The sequence below is a fragment of the Papaver somniferum genome, chromosome 9 (assembly GCF_003573695.1).
Source record: "Papaver somniferum cultivar HN1 chromosome 9, ASM357369v1, whole genome shotgun sequence".
NCBI lineage: Eukaryota > Viridiplantae > Streptophyta > Magnoliopsida > Ranunculales > Papaveraceae > Papaver > Papaver somniferum.
The window spans coordinates 62,318,241-62,341,774 of NC_039366.1; the positions used below are offsets into that span (position 1 = coordinate 62,318,241).

General features: G+C 37.8%; 1 protein-coding gene across 8 annotated transcripts; it reads left to right on the forward strand.

The window, feature by feature from the left end:
• Positions 1-1,183: 1,183 nt before the first annotated feature.
• Positions 1,184-13,765, forward strand: LOC113307936 (isoleucine N-monooxygenase 2-like). 8 transcript variants are annotated; one of them, XM_026556410.1, is made up of 3 exons: positions 1,186-2,855; positions 3,522-3,561; positions 4,468-4,487. In XM_026556410.1, exons 1-3 carry the CDS (start codon positions 1,818-1,820, stop codon positions 4,470-4,472), a joined length of 1,083 nt encoding a protein of 360 aa, XP_026412195.1. In that variant the 5' UTR covers positions 1,186-1,817; the 3' UTR covers positions 4,473-4,487. The 8 variants fall into 8 exon arrangements, 7 of the variants coding, with proteins under 7 accessions (XP_026412191.1, XP_026412190.1, XP_026412195.1 ...); XR_003339376.1 differs by lacking the exon at positions 4,468-4,487 and adding an exon at positions 3,690-4,414 and having other exon boundaries at positions 1,189-2,855; positions 3,417-3,561; XM_026556406.1 differs by lacking the exon at positions 4,468-4,487 and having other exon boundaries at positions 1,184-2,855; positions 3,522-4,414.
• The last annotated feature ends 9,769 nt before the right edge of the window (positions 13,766-23,534 follow it).

Here is a 23,534-nt window from a genome sequence, read left to right on the forward strand (position 1 = left end):
CTAACTTATGTGATTCAGCACCCAGATCTCTATTTGCGGGTTTGGGTTTTTCATTATGTGTACGATGGTTACAGAAATAGTCGAATGACTTTGAGATCAACGTAGGCCTACGTATCAGGAGGGGTTTCACTTACACTTTCTCTGTCTCTCTCCTATTCTCCTCTAAGTGTTCTCTGATCTCCCTCTTTACTTGGGAGAGAGGGGTATTTATAGGGTGGTTACGTGGGGTCCACTTCTGAAGCCCGTTATAACCTTATCCTCTTGTGTCTTGTGCCACTTACGCAGAGGTCTCCGTGTTCTCGGTTCTCTCTGCGTGTTCCGTTTGAATATGCAGTGCTATCTGCGGTTCCTCCACAGGATGACTGACACATATGCTATTTGAGGGTATTTAATGCGGGTAGTTGAGATGTCTGTCCGCGACAGACAACTGTCCTCTGCCCCTGTCTTGTGTGCGTCAGTTAGACTATCCCCAGCCGTAGATCTTAGATCTTTCTGGGGATAGGATAAAGTGACTCTTGAGTTATCCTCCAGTGCTTCGCAGTGTTCTAGTGTTTCTGTCTCCTCGATCCTCTACCGTTGGATCTGGTGGGTGCCGACGCTATCTTGACAACGCGCGTCTCTTGGCTGTCCACGTGTGATATCATATCTTGATACTCTCAGCCGCACGTTCTCCACGTGTGTCTTTATGGACACGTGGCGGAAGATGAAATGTGTACCTACAATCCGTCTTCTTCTTATGTCAGGTTTTCCAATTGATGTATCATCATACATATAATTAGGAGTCATTCTTTATCTCAACAAAAATTAGGAGTCAGTATTTATCTCAACAAAAATCATTCTCAATCACAATTTTAATGACGGCATGTTGCATGTTGAGTCAAATCTTAATGTTCTAACCCGATCATGAACGTAGAGCCTCATATTAGATTTAAGTCCGTCATAACATCCGGAATCTTATCTTATTATCACGAAAAAGAGATTACACAATCAGGTCTACCACTAGTTCATGTGGATCAAAAGCTTTTAGTTCTGCATGTAGGCTTGTTAGTTAAGCATCCATAAGTTATGGTTTAGCGTGCATGAAATCATTTTTTTTTTCAAAAGTGGAATAGACCAATTTCTGGTTGGCAGAGTTTTCTTTTGCCTTGCTCTGCCAAATAAGGAAATAGCCGCCCTTCCCCCTCCCAATTCGATGTTGCCATTACCCATTGGTATCCTCGTAGGTTGCAAATTGCTTGAGCCACTTGCTTCTAACCGATTTCGTATCCTGCAGAAGGAATCTTCCCCAATACAAACTCACCCGTGGTGGCAGGGGTGGAAAATGATTCTTGAATATTAGAGTGCCTAGTCCTTCTATATTCTCAAGGGCCCAAGGTGCATGTGGCTCCGCCATTAAAGTCAATCCATTGTCACCAATCACTTGAGAAAAACTGACCAAATTTTTTTGAGGCCAGCACTTAACCAGACACCTAAGACTGAGAATAACGTAATCATGCTCTTCAGCTAGACTTGAGTAGTGAGACGCAAAACCCATATAGAACACTGGATAGTGGGTACTTCTGCATGTTCTATTGTCGTCCATAATTAAAACATGAAGTTTCGATTTTCATCGGGGAAAACATATGTGTCACATTTATTATATCAAAAACGTCAAGTTGGAGAAAACCCAAATCACATCTTAGACCTCCATCATGAGCAGAATAATATGCTCCATTGTAAACGTCACTGCCTGCCAACAGATATGTGTATAAATGTATGATCCGGTTGTGCTACTACTCTGCACTAAAACCCTCATTATCTGAAGAAATTAGGCAGGCATGGCCAACAAAACCTCTTTCTTAACTTTCTTTAATACTACCCTTTGGCTGGATCCTGCATCCACCCTAGCAATAGTTGAACTCGATACCAGCTATTTGCCAACTATTCTTGCATCAATAGTTGTACTTCTTCTCATCAAGTTTGGGGTGAATACCCTTAAAAAACAGCCATCTTTATCAGCATCATTTCCATTACCTCCAGGACCATCACCTTGGCCAATTTTGGGTAGTATACCCGCTTTAGTTCGAAATAAGCCAAGATACAAATGGATACTAGGTCTAATGAAAGAAATGAATACTGTAATCGCATGCATTCGTCTTGGGAACGTTCATATAATTCCCGTGACTTCTCCAGAACTTGCTCGAGAATTCTTGCAAAAACAAGATGCAGTATTTGCATCAAGGCCTAGAACAATGGCTACTGAGCATTTAAGTCGTGGGTTCTTAACTACTATTGTTACACCATGGGGAGACCAATGGAAGAAAATGAGAAGAGTTGTAACTTCCGAAATGGTCAGTCATGCTAGACTGGAATGGCTTCTCGGGAAGAGAAATGAGGAAGCTAACAACCTTGTGTTCTATGTACACAGTCAGTGTAATAAAAACTCATTGATTGGAGGTGAAGTGATCAATTTAAGATTACTAACGAGGCAATTCAGTGGGAACATAATTAGAAAAATGATTTTCAATAATAGATATTTTGGCAAGGGAAGGAAAGATGGAAGACCCGGCATTGAAGAGATAGAGCATGTTGATGCAGCTTTTGAAGTCCTAATATATGTTTATGCTTTTGGCATACAAGATTATTTGCCTTGCTTGAGATGGTTAGATTTAGATGGCCATGAAAAGATTATCAAGAGAGCCATGGGGGTTGTGAATAAATATCATGATCCAATTATTGAAGAACGGATTCGACAACGGAGCAATGGAACTACGAAGAACAAAGTGCCTGAAGATTTGCTAGACGTGCTTATTTCGCTCAAGGACGAAAAAGGGAAGCCGTTGTTATCAGTAGAGGAGATCAAAGCTCAAGTAGTGGTAAGATTGTTTATTTGTTTTACAGACATATTTCTCTCCTTTTAATAATATCTTTGCGTGTGTGATTTATTTACCGACTAAAAACTAAATATCAGTGCGTAGTTTACCGACTAAAAACTATTTTTCTCCTTTTTATGACTAGTTTTGGTGCGGTCCGCGAGTTATAACTCCAAAGGTGTCACTACCCATCCACAAAGAACTCGTCAAAACAAAAGTAACACAAAAACCCTAAAAAACAAAATTTTGATGAAACCTCATACAATTTGACGAAACCATTTTTGGTTTCATCATAAAATTTGATGAAACTAATTTTGAAATTTGGGATTTTTGTATCAATTTTTTAAAATTTGGGGTTTTTATATCAATTTAGTTTAACATGAAGTTTTAATGAATCCCAACATTTGAGTGGGGTTTTTGTACCACAAGTTTGGTCACTTTGGGTTTTTATGACTAGTTTTGTTGAGCGAAGTGCGTATATTCTCAGATAATTTTTTAGTTTTGGAAAATCAGATTCTTGTACCCAACGGCTCTTTCCTACCACCATATCGATTTCTTATGTAGCTTTTATGAGGATATCCGGCTGATTTATCATCTCTGCCATGGCCCATTCAACTGCATTGGCTGGATTATCCACCGTCGCAATTATTAATTCATGTCATGGCATAGTTGGACATGAAGGAAAAGCCAGGAAAACATCAAACGACAGGTAAAAAACAAAAATTTGGTCACTTTGGGTTTTATGACTAGTTTTGAACTATATAAAAGCTTGTGCTAGGGAAGCACTTAGGCTCCATCCAGTGACTCCCTTTAACGTTCCGCATGTATCGAATTCAGATACGGTAGTATCAAGCTATTTTATCCCGAAAGGAAGTCATGTACTATTAAGTCGAGCAGGATTAGGCCGGAATCCTAAAATTTGGCATGAACCATTAAACTTTAACCCCGAGCGTCATTTAGCTAATGTGAATCTCACCGAGCGGGAACTACGATTCATATCGTTTACTACTGGATGTAGAGGATGTGTTGGTGGTGCACTTGGGACGGCAATTACTATCATGTTATTAGCTAGGCTATTTCAAGGGTTTGACTGGAGTGCTCCACCAGGCGGGTCAATGATAGATCTTTCTGAATCGGCTAATGATCTATTTTTGGCTAAGCCATTATGTGCTCATGCCAAACCAAGGCTGCCTTTTCATATTTACCAGGAAGAGTAATCAAATTATACTGGGCACTGGCATGTGTATCTTAGAACTAAGTTAAGAGTAGAAAACGTTTTTGCTTGCATGTGGCTGTTGTTGCTTTGTCAGGTTTGTTATAGCCATTTCTTTTTCTTTTTGTTGCACTTGTATTGTTGTGCTCACCCTCTTATACTTCGTTTTTTTTTTCTCGTTTTCTAATAAAATCTCAAGATTCTCAACCTTTTTACCTCATGAGAAATAGCTTGTGATTATTTCATTCAGTTTTCAATTAAATACAGATTTACATTAGTGCCCCCCTATCAATTCAATGCTGTCATTCCCCATTGGTATATTTGTGGTTTGCAAATTAATTTGAACAGTAAGTAATAGAGCTACTTGGTGTGCCATTTTTATTTTATTTTTATCATAGCTAGCTTAACTGGAAAAAAAAGAAGGCATCATAATTCTTGACCATTCGTGTAGCGGTGGCCAATCCAAAAGGTTGAAGCCTGAAGGCGTAGATAATTTGAAGTTGACACTTGACGTAAGTAGCTAAATTATTAGAAAGTGTTGTAAACCTAGTACAATGGTGTCCAATGAGGAACCTCTCATTGTTTGAGACTTTCAGTTGGGGTCGATGAAGTGCAATTAGAGAAACGTGAACAAACTTTTTTATTCTCTCCTCCAATTATATGATCATAAGAAAACGAACTAAAAATCGAGTACTATGTTGTTGTTGCATATGTACCCGTACTATGAGTATGACTTGTAACAAATTCCAAAAATGGCTCTCCCCTCTCTCCTCTCTCTCCTCTCTCCTCTCTCTCCTCTCTCTTCCCTTCACCTGAACTTTCTCCCCTCTCGATAACGGCTACTTCCTACCGTTTTTTTCCTGTCCCATTCTTCCAACGTCTCTTTAACGGCTCTCTCTAGTCGCTGATCCCAAATTTTTTTGCCGAAAACCTCCAATCTTTCTCTGCAAATGATACTTCTCATCTAATCTCAAGGCCAAACCATGAACACTACTCACAAGTCTCACATTTGCAACTGCAATTGCATCAATTACACAACACAAATCACAAATTCCACTCAAATCACAAAAAGCTCAAAAATCACTTGCAACACACAAATTACTGAATTCATAACTTACAATCAAAAGAATCACACAAGAATGAATGCCCAAACCATCAAAGGCCATTATGGCATATCTCATGATTATTATGGCACAAAAGCTTTGATTCTCATTTTAATATGTAACAAAATCTCAACTTTTCTGGTTTTTTTTACAAAAACTCATACCCAATCTAGCCTATCTCAGCATCTTTCAATCTTACTGGAAAATTCTTATCAAAAACAACTTGCCACTAAACTCCCATTGCCTAGATTTAAATTATCATGTTCAAGCTCTCAACGCCAAATTTTTATCCTAGAAAAGGAAGGAGGGTTTTTGAGACAAAAATCTCAACCAGTTAGTCTGAGGTTCTCTAGTTGCAAAGCTCACTGGGGAATCGGCTGGATTTCTACACCTCCTTCCCCTGGTATGTATCAGTGTTCTATCTTGGCTATTTTGGCTAAACTACCTGGAGGTGAGTACTTGACTCTCTATCTGTTTGTTTCTCTATTCACTGCTCCTAATTTGATCTTTCTACAATTTACCAAAAGCATATGCTCTCTATTGCCTGCTAGTTCTACCAAGTTCCTTAAGCCTGACTATTTCTTAAACCTTGTTAGCACTCATGATCTTCTCTATTGGGAAAATTGCTTCTTTCTTAACATGCTTTAAACTAGGAATCAACTACATTGCACTACTTTTTCTTTAAATAGAAATAAAAACTTGAACATAGTACTACAAATTACCAAAGTATACATAAAACATTTCCATAAACAGGATAGCATCATTGTTTTTCGGCATCAAACTAAAAGAAAAGATTTCAGAATGTTTGGTACTACTAAATTCAGCATGTGCAGTTTGCCAAATCCTGCCTGTTTAGTCTGCTTTTGGCCCCCCAGACTCAAGTGCAACATCTCTCACAACTCTGGCCATCACTGCCTTATACACCCTCTCTACAGCCCTTGCATCTGCTTCAGGAGGCAAAGTGTCATCAGCCGGAAACACAGGGAGCTGGGGCTCCTCACCTCGCATAGCACTAGCCTTTGCAGATCTGTAAATTTGACCCACAATCCTAGAATAAACTCCATGAGTTACATGCTCATATCGAGGAACTTCAAGCGGATGTGTGACTTCTCCAGCACCAGTCTGAGACACCTCGGCCACATCCTGAGCCATCTGCCTGAGAGTGGGAGCAAGAATGAACAAATTGGGAAATGTGATCTGACCTGGTTCAGGTGGCATTGTAGCTTTGATCCGAATCTGATCCTTGGCAGGATCGGGTATATGAGCAGAAAAGAAGCCCTGTTGAGTCCCCCCCACAGACAATCCGCTCATCATCTACCAATACAATGCCTTCCTTTATCACCCGGCATCCCTTTGTGGGGTGCATAGCAAAAACAACCCACCCATCTTTTACACCCACAAGTTCTCCATTCTGAATTCGGCCTTGCTCGACCTGTTGCGGTGGTCTCCCTCGCCTGGCAGTTGCATACATAGCCCTTTCCCCATTGTCTGCTCTCCCACCTCTAAAACCAGACACCCTACCACCAGAACCTGCTCTCCCATACATTGCATCAGAAGTATTATGCAATTAATGCATGTTATAACCAGAAAAACCTTCACTTATCCTTGCAGTTTCAACCTACAAATTTCAATTATCAGGCCGCAAATAGCACTCAAATTGATTAAATTCATGGAAGTTAAAACCTCACCCAAGAACTACTTGATTTACAAAGAATTTTACCTGCTTTATCTGAGGGATTTCAACAGTCTGCTCTATCTGAGGCTCGACTTGGGCAACTCTCTGCTTCTTATGCTCATATCCCTAGGGTCGCATATCTAGATCCATCTTCCCTTTTCCTGGAGATTTCAACGCGGAGATTACTCTAGAAATGTTGTTCAATAAAAGTATTACACAGGAACACTTTTTTTCTCTCAGCGAAAACTGATCAAGAAACTGATTGAAATTATCATCTCAGCGGTTTTAATCAACTTAAGAAGAGAAACATCTTCTCAATCACAACCGTCAAAAATCCTCGGGAGTTACCAGACTTGCAGCATTAACTTCCGGTCTTGCAACTTGAGGCGCATGATCAAGCCTACTGGCATCATTACTTGGTCTACTACAAGCAAAGAACCACCATTGGCTCATGCAAAGCGGCAGCAGACACCTGAAAAGAATTCTCTTTCCATGTCAAAGGGTCAGATTTTGAGTAAATGGATCTGCAACATTCCCACCCGACAAGTCCAGATACAAAAACTACCTCAAACTTTCGAAATGACTCAGACACTTTTAACCACTCAGATACAAGATTTTCGAAATGACTCAGACACTTTTAACCACTCAAATCCTTCCAGCCGCAAGTACAAGGACCACTTCAACTGCAATACCAAAGACCAATTCAAAGACAACCTCTTCATCAAAGACAAAGAACAAATCCAACTTGCGTCAACATTTCAAAATTTAGATAGACAAGTCGTTCTCAGTCATTATGAAGACTACACAATTACCATCTAATACCCCCAATGGGAAGTACAAGGTAAGACTCTAAACACTTTAAATAAAAAATTTATTATCCTTGTATGCAGGTACATGAGCCAAAACCCATTACTCACGAGATCCAGCAACAACTATCACCAACTGAACTACAAAATGATGTCCACACCAAAAAATCAGTAATTATCAAAACCAGTTTGGACTAACTTGAGTAAAACCCACATCTATGTTCCAAAGACCAACATTACTGACATTTGAAAGAATCATTTTCAAATTAAAGCTTGGGTGGATGCCCCACACTACCACAGATGGCCTTGCCTTGTTAGAATACACTTTGGTAAATATACCTACTGGTTCTTATTCGTTTGCTGCCCATAAATGGCTTCCTCATCAAATCCCTCCAACCCAACCATTTAAAATCTTGTTGATCAGATGAACAAAACCCTCAATATGCCTGAAGTAGATCTTTATCCTAAGGTTTTCTTAAACCCTGACAACATTGGATCCAAGCAACCTTTAGATTGGAAATGGTGTTTTATTGGAAAACTCTGCAGCAATATCTGTTATGAAACATACAGAATCAGTACATTCATCAACAACAACTGGGAATTTAATGGTAGAGTTGAACTAGATATTTGGAATAGAAGAAGGAATTTTTTCATCCTCAGACTCACTCATGAAGATGATTACTCAACACTGAGGAATGGAGGCACCAGAGGAGTTTTTGACAAGATTATGGTTCTTGTTGGTGTCCCTCTTGGAGGCCCAGACTTAATTCATGAAGAACAATTTACTAAGGTAATGGTTTGGCTGCTCATCAAAAGAATCCCATCACACATCATACCAGATATCCAAAATATTTTTCAAACTGCCAAGAAACCTTATGGAAGAGACATATTTGAAAAAAATTTAGAAGTTAAACTTACCATTGATGTTACCAAACCTTTGAAGTTTGGTATTGAAGCTTTTGAAACCCCAACTATCTCTCATTGGCTGGAGTTTTCTTATGCTCTCAATGGAATCAAATTATGCAAAGTTTGTAGAATATTAGATCATCCATCCCCACCCTGCCCCATCCCACCCACACATTCAAAATCCCACTACTCAAATCACAAAAGCCTGCAAACACCTCAACCTCTCTCACCACCCCAATCTGCCTACCAAAAATCAGTTCAAGAAGGAAGAAATACCATTCATAGAGGATACTCTGATGCTGATGCTGCTCAAGTCTTTGAAATTAAGATGAGGAATGCAAAACAGAAATAATTGGAAAAACAATTGCTAAATTTGCTCCCTCATCTTCAAAAGACCTCACTTTTGGAGCCTCTGCTGGAGCTGATCCCAACTCCCCACATCCGGATGTCATTGCCATCCAAATAAGGCACAGAAAACTTGAGCTCTCAAAGAAAATCTCCACCAACTACAGGAATCACCAAGCTAAAACAAAGATCAAGGAAGCAGCTAGAGCTAAAAATCCTTCAAACACTAATGCCAACCAAACTCTGGACACCACTGGTATCTTTCCGACCATTCCTTCCCAAACCATCATAACTCTAGCTCAAATCAAGGAAAGAATGGTGCTGAAACTGTCCAGTTCAAAAAGAAGGCTTGGAAAGCTAGAAAGACAATTCACTTCTTCACTGAAGAAGATTCACCCTCTGATAATGACAGTATTAAGGATTTAGACAAGCAGAAAGTCATGCCAAAAAGGAAACAATCAACTCAGGGTGCAGAGCCTATGGAAATCAATGAAACTGACAACAACAACAGATTCAAGGACTACCCAGAAAACTATGCTGAACCTTTGGACTCAAGCATTCCCCTTATGACTAATGGTGCTTCTGGCTCATCAACACCAACCCCTGAGGTAATTTCCTTCTCTATCTTCTATCTTGGATTAAACCGCAACCAACATTTTCTTTCCTCATACTGTTACATCATAAGCTACTATGATCCTATAGCTAGGAAACCAACCTCTAAATACCCCCTTGTATCCTATTTTTGGCAATTATTTACTTCAATAGCCTGGAACTGCCAAGGTCTAGGGCAAAAATATACTAAGAAATATCTTAATGATATGCTGACCAAATTTAATCCTGATATCTGCTTCATATCTGAAACCAAACAGAAACATGGTAAACTTTTAAATTCTACGAAACATCTTAATATCCAAAAAAATTGGCATGTTAATCCTGGAGGGGCTAGTGGTACAGCTGGTGGATTAGTAATGATATGGAAGAACAATGTTGATGTTGAAATTCTAGACTGTTCAATTAACCATATGAATGCTAAAATACAGCCTACTAGTGGCCCTCCCTGGCTCTTCACTGGTTACTATGGTAATTCTAATAATATTCAGTGTAAACTAAATTCTTGGAAAGTTTTGGAGTATACTGCTTCCAAGAACTCCCTCCATGGTTGGTTATTGGTGATTTCAACTTTATCTTACATGACTTTGAAAAATACAGTACCCAACCACTGGAAAATGTTGAAGCTAATATTTTTAGTAACAAGATTATTGATCTGGATCTAAATGATTTAGACAGCACTGGTTGCCCTTTAACTTGGACAAATAAGAGAAGTGGGCCTGCTCTCACTGAGAAGAGATTGGATAGAGTATTAGCCACTGAGTCCTGGCTCCTCTTATATTCAAACTCTACTATCACTAATCTTTTAGACATTGGCTCTGATCACCATCCAATTTTGCTTAACACTAATCCTCACTGGAGTACTGGTAAAATCCCTTTCAAGTTCTTTGGTCCTTGGCTAGACTATAAGGATTGTAAGGATATCATCTTTGAATGTTGGCAGAGGAACTTGTCTGGCTCTAGCGCTTTTCTAATTGCTAGAAAACTCAAAGAGGTCAAGCTGAAACTCAAAATCTGGAACAAAGAAGTCTATGGCAACATAAAGACAAACATTGAAGAATGTAAGCAACATCTGCATTGGCTACAAGAAAACTACTTCAATCAGGACAGATGTAAAGCCTTACAAACTGCAATGAAAGTTCTCAGATAATTGCAAGACATTGAAGAAAAATTTTGGAAAATCAAAAGCAAAGATCAATATATCAAATTGGGAGATAAGAATACAAGTTATTTCCACAGAACTACAAAAAGCAGATTAAGAAGGAACAAGATAGATACCATCCAAGATAGTTCTGGAAACTGGATTGAAAACTACCAAGACATAAAGCAATGCTTCACCAACCACCTCTCAAAAATGGCTACTTCAGCATCCCCTTCTATGAATACTGAAATCTTTAACCTCATTCCTACAGTCATAACCACTGAAGATAACAAAAATCTCAATAGAATTCCTGAAGATAGTGAGGTCAAAGCTATTCTCTTCAGCATTGCCAAAGATAAAGCTCCAGGACCAGATGGCTTCCCACCTAACTTCTTCCAAGCTAATTGGGACATTATAGGAGAGGACCTAGTTAAAATGGTCCAACATTTCTTCAAGTCAGGATACCTTCTCGAAGAAATGAACTCAACCTTCATATCCTTGATACCCAAAATTGATAACCCTACTAGTCCCAGCCATTTCAGACCCATTAGCCTCTGCAACACCACTTACAAAATCATATCCAAACGGCTAGCCCAAAGAATGAAACCATATCTCAACAAAATCATATCTCCCTACCAATCTTCCTTCATACCTGGAAGACAAATAGCTGATAATATATCCACTGCCCATGAAATTATTCATCACATGAGAACTAGAAGAGGTCTTAAAGGCAACAAAAGAAGTATGGGGATCAAGATTGATATGGCTAAAGCCTTTGACAAAGTGGACTGGAAGTTTCTTCATACAATTATGGTTAAAATTGGCTTCAACTCTGAATGGTGCAACAAGATTATGCAATGCATATCCACTACTTCTACTGTTGTCCTTCTAAATGGCTCCCCTGACAAATTCTTTAATCCTACTAGAGGACTCAGGAAAGGAGACCCCCTGTCTCCTTACCTGTTTCTTTTCTGCTTGGAGGCACTATCCAAAATCTTATCTCATGCTGAAGATTTGGGTCTCATCTCTGGAGTAAAAATTTATAGAAATGCCCCATCCATAAATCATCTCCTCTTTGCTGATGATTGTATGGTTTTTTGTAAGGAAAACACTATTGAAGCACAGAATCTCAAGGATATCCTCAATATTTTTGGAGATACTTCTGGCCAACTCATCAACTTCAGCAAATCAGGAGTCTTCTTCAGCAAGGATACTGATCCAACTCTTACGCCTATTATCTGCAAGCTGCTTGGAGTTCAAATTCTTCCTACAATGACAAGTATCTAGGCTCTCCTTTATTTACCCATAGAAGCAAGATCCAATCTTTCAAACCAGGAGTGGGTAAGATGAAGAGAAACCTGTCTAGCTGGAAGAGAAGTTATAATAAAATATGTCACCTCTACAGCGAGCATCTATCAAATGAATTGTTTCAGAATCCCAAAGCAAACCTGTCAAGATATGAACAAACTACAAAGAGATTTCTTCTGGGGAAAAAACCTGGAAAACCCCACAGGCTACTACCCAAAAGCCTGGACAACCATTTGCAAACCTAAGGAGCTTGGTGGATTAGGTTTTATGAATATGGAGCTTTTCAACAGTGCCATGATAACAAAAATAGGATGGAGATTGGAGCAGGACAAGGATACTCTCTGGTACCAACTGATGGATGCCAAATATTTATTGGGAAGAAATGTTCTCAGGATGAACACCAAAGCTAAAGATGGAGACTCCTGGATATGGAAAAGGGTTTTAGAAGGTATTCAGAACATTCAGCAACACTGTGAATGGAGAATAGGAAATGGCAACACAATAAAAATTTGGGAGGACTTCTGGATACCTACTTCAACTGAAAAACTCATCAAACATGCAAACTGCCCCAATGATATCCAACTGCTAGCTCACCTAATGACATATCAAATGGAATGGAATATTCAACTCATACAACAAATCTTTAGTTCTGATACTGCTCAAGTCATCATTAATCTTGATATTCACCCCAGAGAAGAAGACAGTATTCACTGGAATCTCAACAACACATGAAAATTTTCTGTTAAAGCTCTATACAGAGCCAAAATAAAGAATCTCTATAGAAATGATCAAACAACAAGAGACTGGAGAGCTATATGGAATTTGGAAGTGGCACCAGCTGTCAAAAATTTTCTCTGAAAATGTGCTCATGAAATTCTGCTAACAAATGCCAAAACTGCAAGCATTCTCCACTATATTGATCCCATATGCAAATTATGCAACTGTGGGAAGGAACTATGACACACATGTTCCTCAACTGCCCTGCAGCCACTGAAGTCTGGCAGCAAATGTTAGGTGGAAATCATGGCTTATTTGATCACCATATTGTTTTCATGGACTGGTTTAATGAATGGTTTCACAATGCAAACATCAGTCATAATGTCTGCATCTATGCAACCACTTGTTGGTTCATTTGGAAGGCTAGTTGTGATCTAGTTTTCCAAAACATCTCTCCAAATGCTAAGAATACTACTCTCAGCATTCAACAACATCTCTGTGATTATAACAGAATTCACAAGTTACATTGCCATGCCTTGAATACTCAGGGCATATCATTGAAAATGAATCCCATATAACTACTCCTGGAAACACAAGCAGAGCTTTGGTTTCTTAATCAAAATTTGTACTATTCAGGATCCCAACACTTATCAGTTTTTCTCTGCCCTAACTATTACTGATTTTGCAGGTAACTATGTTGATAGGAGAGGACACACAGGCCAGTGGGGAGCAGAAGGAGCCACAGGAGGAGCAGACTTAGCCTTTCAATGGGCAGAGGAAAAGCAGCACATGAACATAGAAATACATGCTGAAACAAGTGAAATCCTGGAGCACTTCAACACTCTCTATATCCAAGCAATCAAAGGAAGATTCATTAGAAACTACGACAAGGAAAAACATACATCGAATGAAGAATCCATATTACATATCAAATCTGTAACTTTTGTTTTACTGGGTCTTAACCTGTTACACAGAACCCAAAATCTTCGGGCTTTGAATTTGGCTATAACTTATAAGAACCTTAGCAGTGGGCCTAATATTTGTCTAAACAATAACCACACTTACATTATTAGCAATCCAAATCCTTAGACTTTGCCTAAGTTCTCTTTAAAAAAAAATGACTTGTAACAAATTACTGTCTGTCTTTTTCTCTGCAATGAGATTATAAGTGGGGGAAATTGGGGCCATGTATGTGAGAGGCGGGATTTTCAGTCCAGAGAGAGGCGCGGTAGGGCAATCATTTCCGCCATCACCACATATATAGTACACTTTGAGATTTCTTTTTGTGCGACAGAAAAGTATAGTTGATGTATCATTCATATAATTATGAGTTATCATGCTTTATCTCAACGGAAATCATTCTCAATCACAATTTTGATGACGGCATGTCGCATGTTGAGTCAAATCTTAGTGCTCTAATCCAATCATTAACGTAGAGCCTCATATTAGATTTCAAACCGGTCGTAACACATCGGGAATCTTATCTTATTATCACGAAATAGAGATCACACAATCAGGTCTACCACTAGTTCAGTGTACTACACAATCCGTCTTCAATGCTTAAAATAGTTCAGCGATCTATTTTATGATACGGAAAAACAATTACAAAATTGGTTAAAAAGACCAAAATCAACAATTTCTGGGTGAAATGGACAGTTAGATTTTGATACTGTTTAAATGGAAAAAAATGTAAAAACAGGCGGGATGTAATCAGTTTCATCGTGTCCGTTTTCAAATATTTTTTCTTATTTTTAATTTACACAGGATGTATCTAGTTTCATCCTTGCTATTTTTTAAATTTAAGTTAGGATGAAACCAGTTTCATCCTTACTATTTTTTTTGGCCATTTCACCCAAACTATTTTTTACTCGTCCATTTGAACTGTGATTTAAAAATATTTGGACAAATGACCCATTTTCCGAAAAACAATCAGGGCTACCACTAGTTCTTGTGGACAAGCAGTTTGTAAAAAAAACTACTAAAAGCTTTTATTTTACCATACAGTCAATGAGAATACCTGCATGTAGATTAATTAGAAGTTCTACGATCATATTTGAGTTCAAAAATCACTTAGACTTGTTGAATCACACAACTTAATTTATTTTTCTCAATAACAGTAAAAATAGTACTTATAGAAAGCTGGTGGTCAAAAAAGAAAGCATCAAATTCTTTACCGATCAAAAAAAAGAAAAAAGCTGGTGGTCAAGATTTTTCAAACGGGAATCAGCGATTATGACCAATTTTTGTATATACACTATCCCTTTATACTATTCAAAGCCACAGTTCGTCGAACAACCGTAAACATGTAGCTCTGCATGTGTAGGCTTGTTAGTTGAGCATCCATAAGTTATGGTATAGCGTGTATTTACACAGTGATTAAAGGCTCTATTACTTTCTCTGCCAAATAAGGATATAGCTGCCCTTCCCCCTCCCAATTCCTGTTGCCATTACCAAATTACAGCATGGCAAGCAGCCATTGACAACGAGTTTCCTTTTTTCTATAAAGCCAATCCATGGTCACCAATCTCTTATGGAAACTAACAAAAATCAGACGCCTAAGACTCAGAATAATGTTGTCATGTTCTTCCGCTAGCCTTGAGTAATGAGACGTAAAACCCATATAGAACACTGGGTAGTGGGTACTTCTTCATGTTCTATTCTCGACCTTAGATAAAACGTGAAGTTCCAACTTCATCATGGAAAACATTTGTGGTCACATTTATGTATATCAAAATGTCAAGTTGGAGAAAATCCAAATAACCCAAATCACATCTTAAACCTACCATTAAACCAAGATATTTTAACTTTGGCGGCGTCCATCGTAAGCAAAATAATATGCTCCATTGTGGATGATCATAAACGTTACTGCCTGGCCGCAGATATGTGTATAAATATGTGACCCGGTTATGCTACTACTCTGCACTAAAACTCTCATTAGCCTCAAGAAATTTGGCAGGGATGGCCAACAAAACCTCTTTCTTAACCTTCTTTAATACTACCCTTTGGCTGGATTCTGCAACCACCCTCTCAATAGTTGATCTCAATACCAGCTATTCTCTACGTATTCTTACATCAATAATTTTACTTCTTCTCATCAAGTTTGGGATGAATTCCCTCCGGAAACAGCCATCTGTATCAGCATCAGTTTTGTAGTTGTCATAAATCTGACAACTACATTCCACTATCACTAAATGAGAATTTAGGTAATCATCTTATTATTATATGAAATGTAGATAGAGTTACAAAGATTGATCCAACTATTACAATGATCTATTTGCCCTAGATTTACTTTCTCTCTCTCTATTTTTTGACCAAGACTCACTCTAGAACCCCCTACAAGTAATGACCTCTTTCTTTTATATAAGATTTTACATAGTGGATGACAGTTAAGAACCCACTATTTTCGGGATCACTATGCGACATATTCGCTCATTACAATCGCTCATCTTCGCATAGCGTACCTCTTCGCACAGTTCTTCACACTTTACTCGTGACTTTGCTGACATCATCTGGTGTGTCATCTCAACTTTGATGTGTGCGATGCGCTTCGCTTAGATTGTATTCTTTACTTCGCTTGATTACTAACGTGTGCGATATTTTACTCTTACATTTTGCCTCTTCTCGTTTCACTTATTCTTCAGAGTGAGCGATATGAGAAACTTCCCTCTTATGTCGTCGCACATGTTAATCCTTTTATGTTTTATTTTACCGACAATTTCCCTGAATTCAAGCTTTCTTTATGTACGCGTGTCCTTTTAACCACTCATCTTCCGACACGTCCTTTTAACCGTATGTTTCTATCCGTTCAATTTTTCGCATTAATGAGAATAAATCTCGAAAAACGGGTCGCGCTTTCCTATATACTCTCTTCTACCTTTTTCCTTAATCCTTTTATTCCTTTTGTAGGATCAGAATCTCGCAATGATAATGTTTCAGCGAAATTATCAATGACACAACACTTAAGCGTCGCAGAACAATTCCAGAAATGATAAAATAAATGACGACAGCTAAGATCACGAGAAAGATATGATAGTCCTGCGAAAATTAGAGAGTTTGCGAAACTAATAGTTGTAAGGTTGCGAGAATGTCGCAGGCCATATCCGAAATTAAAGTACAGATTAGCTGTCATCCACTATGTATTTCCTTATAAATAGTCATTCGAGTTGTAAAGAAGAGGGAGATCTTTTTTGAATAAGAAACAAATAAATAGGAGAGAGAAAGTTTAGAGCAGAGATCATTCTTGAATTCTTTATATTTTCTTGTAAGAACATCCAAAGATTAATCAATAAAATTAAGAATACAAATCTAAAATGAGTTGATTAATAATGAAATCACATGAAGAGTGTAGTGTAGGATTTCCTGCAACTACATAATGGCGCTAGAAACGTGGAATTGAAGATCGAAAGTTGAAGATTGTTGATTGAGAATATTCAAGTCAAGAAAGTGATTAAACAAATCAGTGAATCAGTTAGAAAAAAGATGAATAGAATTAGTGAAAATGTCAAAAGATTGAAGTGTAATATGATAACAAAAACGATGATTAATGGATTCCATGAAAACATCAAAGGAAGAATACATAAACGAAATTTTGAAGGAAGGAAAGTTATGGCGGTAGAAAAAACATCACCCTTGAAAGATTGGGAAAAGCAAAAAATTGCATTCATGGCGGAAGAAATACCAAAAGAAAATTTGAACCACACATCTTCGTTGGTCATCACGGTGCCTATTACACGAAAAGAGAAAGAGACAACAATAAAATCCACAGGAGAATGGATGTTGAACAGAACTTTAATCGATACAGGAAGTTCAGTTTTTATAATATTTTATCACGCATTCCGAGGAATGGGATTTAAAGATGAAGAAATGTCCATTTCAACATATTTTGTTCACGGCTTTGGAAAATCCACAACAAAACCTAAAGGAGAGATAGTGGTACGAATTCCACTTGGAGAAATTGAAACACATGTAACATTGTGTGTGGTGGATATGGAATCGCCATATAATATGTTATTAGGAAGATCATGGATACATGCGATAAAAGTTTTGGAATCAACGTTGCATCAATGTATTAAATTCCCCACTCCAAATGGAATAGGTGAAATCAGAGGAGATGTTGACAATGCGAAATTATGTCATCAAATTGAAGTAAAACATTATGAAGGCCAAGAAAAAAAGAAACAATTTCGCAGAAAATTGGCAAAGGAAGCAAAGAAGGAAGAAGAATTTAGAGTATATATGATAAGGGCAAAAAAAGGCAAAGGAATACCCAGCGAAATTTTGGAAGAAGGAGAAGGACCCATAAAAATAATAAAAGAACCAACACCAATGGGAGAACCTAAACCCAGTTACACTGCCGCAGAACCAACAAAAGAAATAAACGTTGGGACTATAGAGGATCCTCTAATGTTGAGAATTGGAACCAAAATGGATATAGAAGAAGAAGAAAGAACTGTTAACTTGTTGCGAGAATACAAAGATATTTTCGCAGGAAGCATGGATGAGATACCAGGAATTAATCCATCAATTGCATGCCACAAATTGGAGATTAACAAAAATGTGAGACCATTTAAACAAAGAATAAGAAAAATTGCAACAACTTACCATTCCCAAATAGAAGAAGAACTACAGAAAATGCTTGAGGCAGGAATTATAAGAGAAGCTAAATACCCAGAATGGATAGCGAATATGGTCATTGTCCTAAAGAAAAACAAAGGAATCAGGATTTGCATAGATTTCACTGATTTAAACAAAGCTTGCCCCAAAGATAGTTTTCCGTTACCAGATATTCCTCAGATGGTGGAATCCGCAGCGGGAAATGATAGGGTATCATCTTTAGATGGATACAAAGGGTATAACCAAATCCCTCTCGCTGAAGAAGATCAAGAACATACTGCTTTCTTTGCCCCTAAAGGTTTATATTGTTACACGAAAATGCCATTTGGTTTGCGAAACGCGGGAGCGACATGTCAAAGAATGGTAGAGAAGGTGTTCGCAAAATGGATACACAAAACATTAGAAGTATACGTGGACGACATGTTAGTAAAGAGTAAAGAAGCTAAATACCATGTACAAGACCTGAGGGAGATTTTTGAACAAATGCGGCAATATAACATTAAATTGAATCCTGGGAAGTGTATTATTGGAGTTGCTTCGGGAAAATTTTTAGGCTACATTGTATCAAAGGAAGGAATACAGGTTGATCCGGAAAAAGTGCAAGCAATTCGTGACATGCCAACACCAGCAACAATAAAAGATGTACAGAAGTTGAATGGGATTCTATCTTCACTAGGGAGATTTATTTCGCGATCATCAGACAAATGCAAATATTTTTTTGATATACTCAATAAGGGTGCGAAATTTAAATGGACAGATGAATGTGAAAAAGCTTTTCAAGGAATAAAAGAACATCTTATGAATACAACTATTTTACAAAAGGAAGAATCAGGAGAAGAATTATTGATCTATCTTGCGACGACGTCGCATGCATTAAGTGCTGTGTTATTGCGAGTAGACGCAGGAGTGGAGAAACCCATTTATTACATTAGCAAAACTTTTAATAGTGCCGAGAAGAATTACTCAAAGATTGAAAAATTAATTTTAGCATTAGTTTATGCTTCATTTAAACTCCGCATATACTTTCAAGCGCACAAGATAAAGGTATTAACAAAGGTACCAATTGAATCAGTGATGAATAATTCTAAAAGATCAGGAAGAGTGGAGAGATGGAACGCACAAGTAGGCCACTTTGATATTAAATATGAAATTTTGTCTTCACCAAAATCACAAGTTGTTGCAAGTTTTTTGACAGAATTTCCTTTAGAAGAAGATGAAGTAGTAGAAGAAATGATGGAGGTAGAAGAAGAACATGGAGATCCAAAAGATTTGTTAACAGAACCAAATAGATGGGAGATATTAGTAGATGGATCATCAAATGGAGAAGGAAATGGAGTAGGAATTGTTTTAATTTCGCCAGAAGGAATAAAGATAGATTTTTCATTCAGATTGGAATTTGCATCCACTAATAATGAAACAGAATATGAAGTTGTGGTATATGCTTTAAGATTCGCAATAGAAATGAAACTAGAAAATGCCAGGATCACTAGTTATTCGCAGCTAGTTATTCGCCAAATAAAGGGAGAGTATACTACAAATGAACCATCCTTGAAGAAATACAAGAAGCTGGTTGAAGAATTGTCAGCGAAAATCCCAAAAATAAGATAGAGGCACATTTGAAGAAAGGATAACAGACTCGCATACGCTTTTTCTTTCATCTCACGCATGATGATAGATCCAACTGCGATATGCATAAAAATACAAACACTTTTGTCACCATCAATCAATAAAGAAGAAGAAGACGTGGACGTGATGATAATAGACAATGAAAAAGAAGAACAAATGAACAATATTGCAGACTGGAGAATGAAACTTCATGCATATTTGGTGAAAGGAGAAACACCAAGAAATAGATTGGAAACACACAAGTTAAAAATTCGTGCAACGAATTATGAATTAAGAGATGGGTTGTTATACCGAAAGTCCTTTAATGGACCATCACTCAGATGTTTGACACGAGATGAAGGAGAAAAGGTGCTAAAAATGTTACATAGTGGGGATGCTGGCAATCATAGTGGAGGAAGATCTTTGGCACATAGAGCAAAAACGCAAGGTTATTACTGGCCATACATGCATGAAGATGCAAAACAAATATCAAGACGTTGCGAAGATTGTCAGCGGCATGGAAAGAAAATACATGCACCTGGAGCACCATTGTCATCTTCAACTAGTGTATGGCCTTTTGGAAAGTGGGGCTTAGATATTGTGGGGCCATTTTTACCAGGATCTGGACAAAGAAGATACTTAATAGTCGCAATAGATTATTTCACAAAATGGACAGAAGTGAAGGCAGTACAGCATATTCGCGACAAAGATATCTTTACATTCATATTCGAAAATATCATTTGCAGATTCGGAATTCCTGCACAGTTGGTATCTGATAATGGGAAACAATTTGAAGGACAGAATATAGAAATGCTACTTAATGCATTCAAGATAAAATGTGGAAAATCTACTCCTTTGTATCCACAAGCTAATGGGCAAGTAGAAGCAACAAACAAACATTGCAGATATTAAAGAAGAAATTGGAAGGACATCACAGAGCATGGTGCGAACAAGTACATAATGCAGTATGGGCTTATAATACAACTAGAAGAGAAGCTACTGGAATGTCACATTTTTGTTTAACATATGGAGTTGAAGCGGTGTTACCAACAGAAGTTGTTATTCCGACAACAAAAAGAGAAGCTTGGGAGAAAAATTTTAGTGCGGGTTTGATTTTAAATAAACTTGATGAGTTAGAAGAAACAAGAGAAAAAGCTTTACAACATATGGAGAATTATCAGCGAAGACTAGCCCGAGAATATAATAAACGTGTCAAAATACGCGAATTTCAACCAGGAGATTTAGTTCTGCGAGAAACACCTATATATCAGCGAGAAAATGGTGGAAAATTAGCGAAAAAATGGGATGGACCTTACATCATTAAGGAGATAGTTGGAACAGGAGCTTATAGATTAATGGATCCAGAAGGAAGAGATGTTGGTCATAGATTAGACAGACCATGGAACAGGTTGTATTTAAAAAAATATTATCCGTAAGAAGATTTGAGAAGTTATGGATTTTGAAAGAATAATTGCAAGATTACTCATATCAAAACAAGATCATGACATGCGAAATTTTCGCATAGATAATTACTGAACAATGACATAAAAGAAAGGGGCGAACCTTTATGGCGTACACCTTAGTTCACGAATAAAATTTTACAAGAGGCAAATGTAAAACCTAAAGTACGTCATATTAGGGGGTACCTGTTGCATGGCTCAGGGAAAGGCTACACCGCCACGGGAACCTGAATCATGGAGATTTGGGGTCAATAAAGCCCATCCGTGAGAGGCACCTTGGATTCTCAGCTTAAGCATATGACTTGGGTTGGGTGACTAAGGTAATAAGGAATCTCCGAAGGAGTGCAGATCTGATCAAGGCGCCGAGGTACACGGTTGATTCAAGAGTGTCATGGACGTTTGAAGCGTACCTTGCCATTCTTGACAAGTCTTGGCTTATACTGCACTCGGCCTGAAGAAAACCCCACTTAGGGTGCACTCTCGTAACCATAAGCCTATAGGTAAAAGGGATAAGAGACTGCGAAAACAAATGGTTTTTGTTAAGACTGGATGGGAGGAGCTAACCTTGTATGGTAGAAGTACGCCTCCTTGAAGGGGCAACCAGGGGGGAGATAAGGGCGGCACCCTCCATTAGGGAGATGATAAGTGTCTTAAGACGCAAATGTCATGAGGATTTTTATTCGCAAGGATATTAAGACTTGTCATATTTGTGCAACAATCCTGAAGAGGCAATAATACTAAAGAAAAGGATAAGACGAGATCAATGGGTTTTCGCATGAAAGTGCGAAGACGTCCTGCGATTTCGTCGCAAGACGGCAATGTCATGGGGCTTTATTTTCGCAAGAATATTTAGGCCTGTCATATTGTCGCAACATTCCTGAAGAGGTCATAATACAAAAGAAAAAGTTAAGGCAAGATCAATGGGTTTTTGTATGAAAGTGCAAGGACGTCCTGCGATTTTGTCGCAATGACAAGAGGTGGCATAATAAGACCTTTAATTAGGAAGGCAAAATAAAACCATATGATAAAAAAAATTAATTATAAGTATTCGTAACAGATTATTTTTTTGCAAGAAAGATAATGAGAGGCAAGTATGGGAATCAATACACAAGAAGCATTATCTTTCTTATCAACAAAATATTAAAAGGAAAAGTTGACTCCAAAGTTGGTTGAAAAATGTAACTCTCAAAAGTGATAAAAAATAAGACAGTTCAAGAAAACAAAGTTAGATAAGAAGCTCAAGCTTCAGTATTAATTTCAGTAGCAGGATATGACATAAATTCTTCGCCAATATTCTCGCAAGCCTCTCCTTCATTTCGGTTTTGATCTTCGCCGTGACTAGCATCTTGATTATCGCCATCAATCACTTCTTCAGGAGAAATTTCTTTTTCATTCTGTTTAACACCAGCAGATACTTCTTTAGTTCTTTAGAAGGAACCTCTTCTTCATCTTCCAAGAAATTATCCTCTGCATCGCTTTCATAATCATAATCACTATCAGCAGGACGAGGAACTTCATCGCCATCTACTTCTAAAGATCAATTGATGTAGGAGGAAGAGAATTGGATAATAAAATGTCATTTACAAGGACTTCAGCCCGGAGATGAACTTGGCGAAGAAGTGCTCTCTGATGATTCCTATCTTGAATATCCTTAAAATAAGCAAGATAATCAAGTCTTATTTCCGCTCGGCCGCGAGAACCAATAAGAGTAGAGACAAGCAATGCATTTTATTTGCGAATTTTGGCATATTTATCCTCCAAAACAGAAATAGAAGAATGAAGATTCTTCTCAGACTCTGCGAAATATAGAATACAAAATTTCATTAATATAAAGAGTTCAGAGAGATATAACAAAGAAAAGATAATTAAGGCAGTCAAACTATTATGACTACCTTCCTTTTGCGAAATAAGGTGTTGAATCAAAGACAGACAACTATTCTCCCAACGATCCATTGCGTCATCAAATTTATCTCCGACTAAACCTTTAAGTCGAGACTGAAGATTTTTCTCTTTAGAAATAAGAAAGACATTTTTCTTCGCAAGAGAAGAATAAGATTCTTCTAATTTGGAATATTGTTCTTTAAGATGATTTTCCTTTACACTTAAAGATATTCTACCTTGAATGAGTGTATCTCTTTCAGCGAGGGATGACTCTGTTACTTCTTTAAGTTCATTTCTCAA

Bases quoted from the DNA above. Each gene is read 5' to 3' on its own strand.
- LOC113307936 (XM_026556405.1), top strand. From the start codon at position 1,818: ATGGCCAACAAAACCTCTTTCTTAACTTTCTTTAATACTACCCTTTGG. The intron at 2,856-2,997 runs GTAAGATTGTTT...TTTTATGACTAG, and splicing joins AGATCAAAGCTCAAGTAGTG to TTTTGGTGCGGTCCGCGAGT.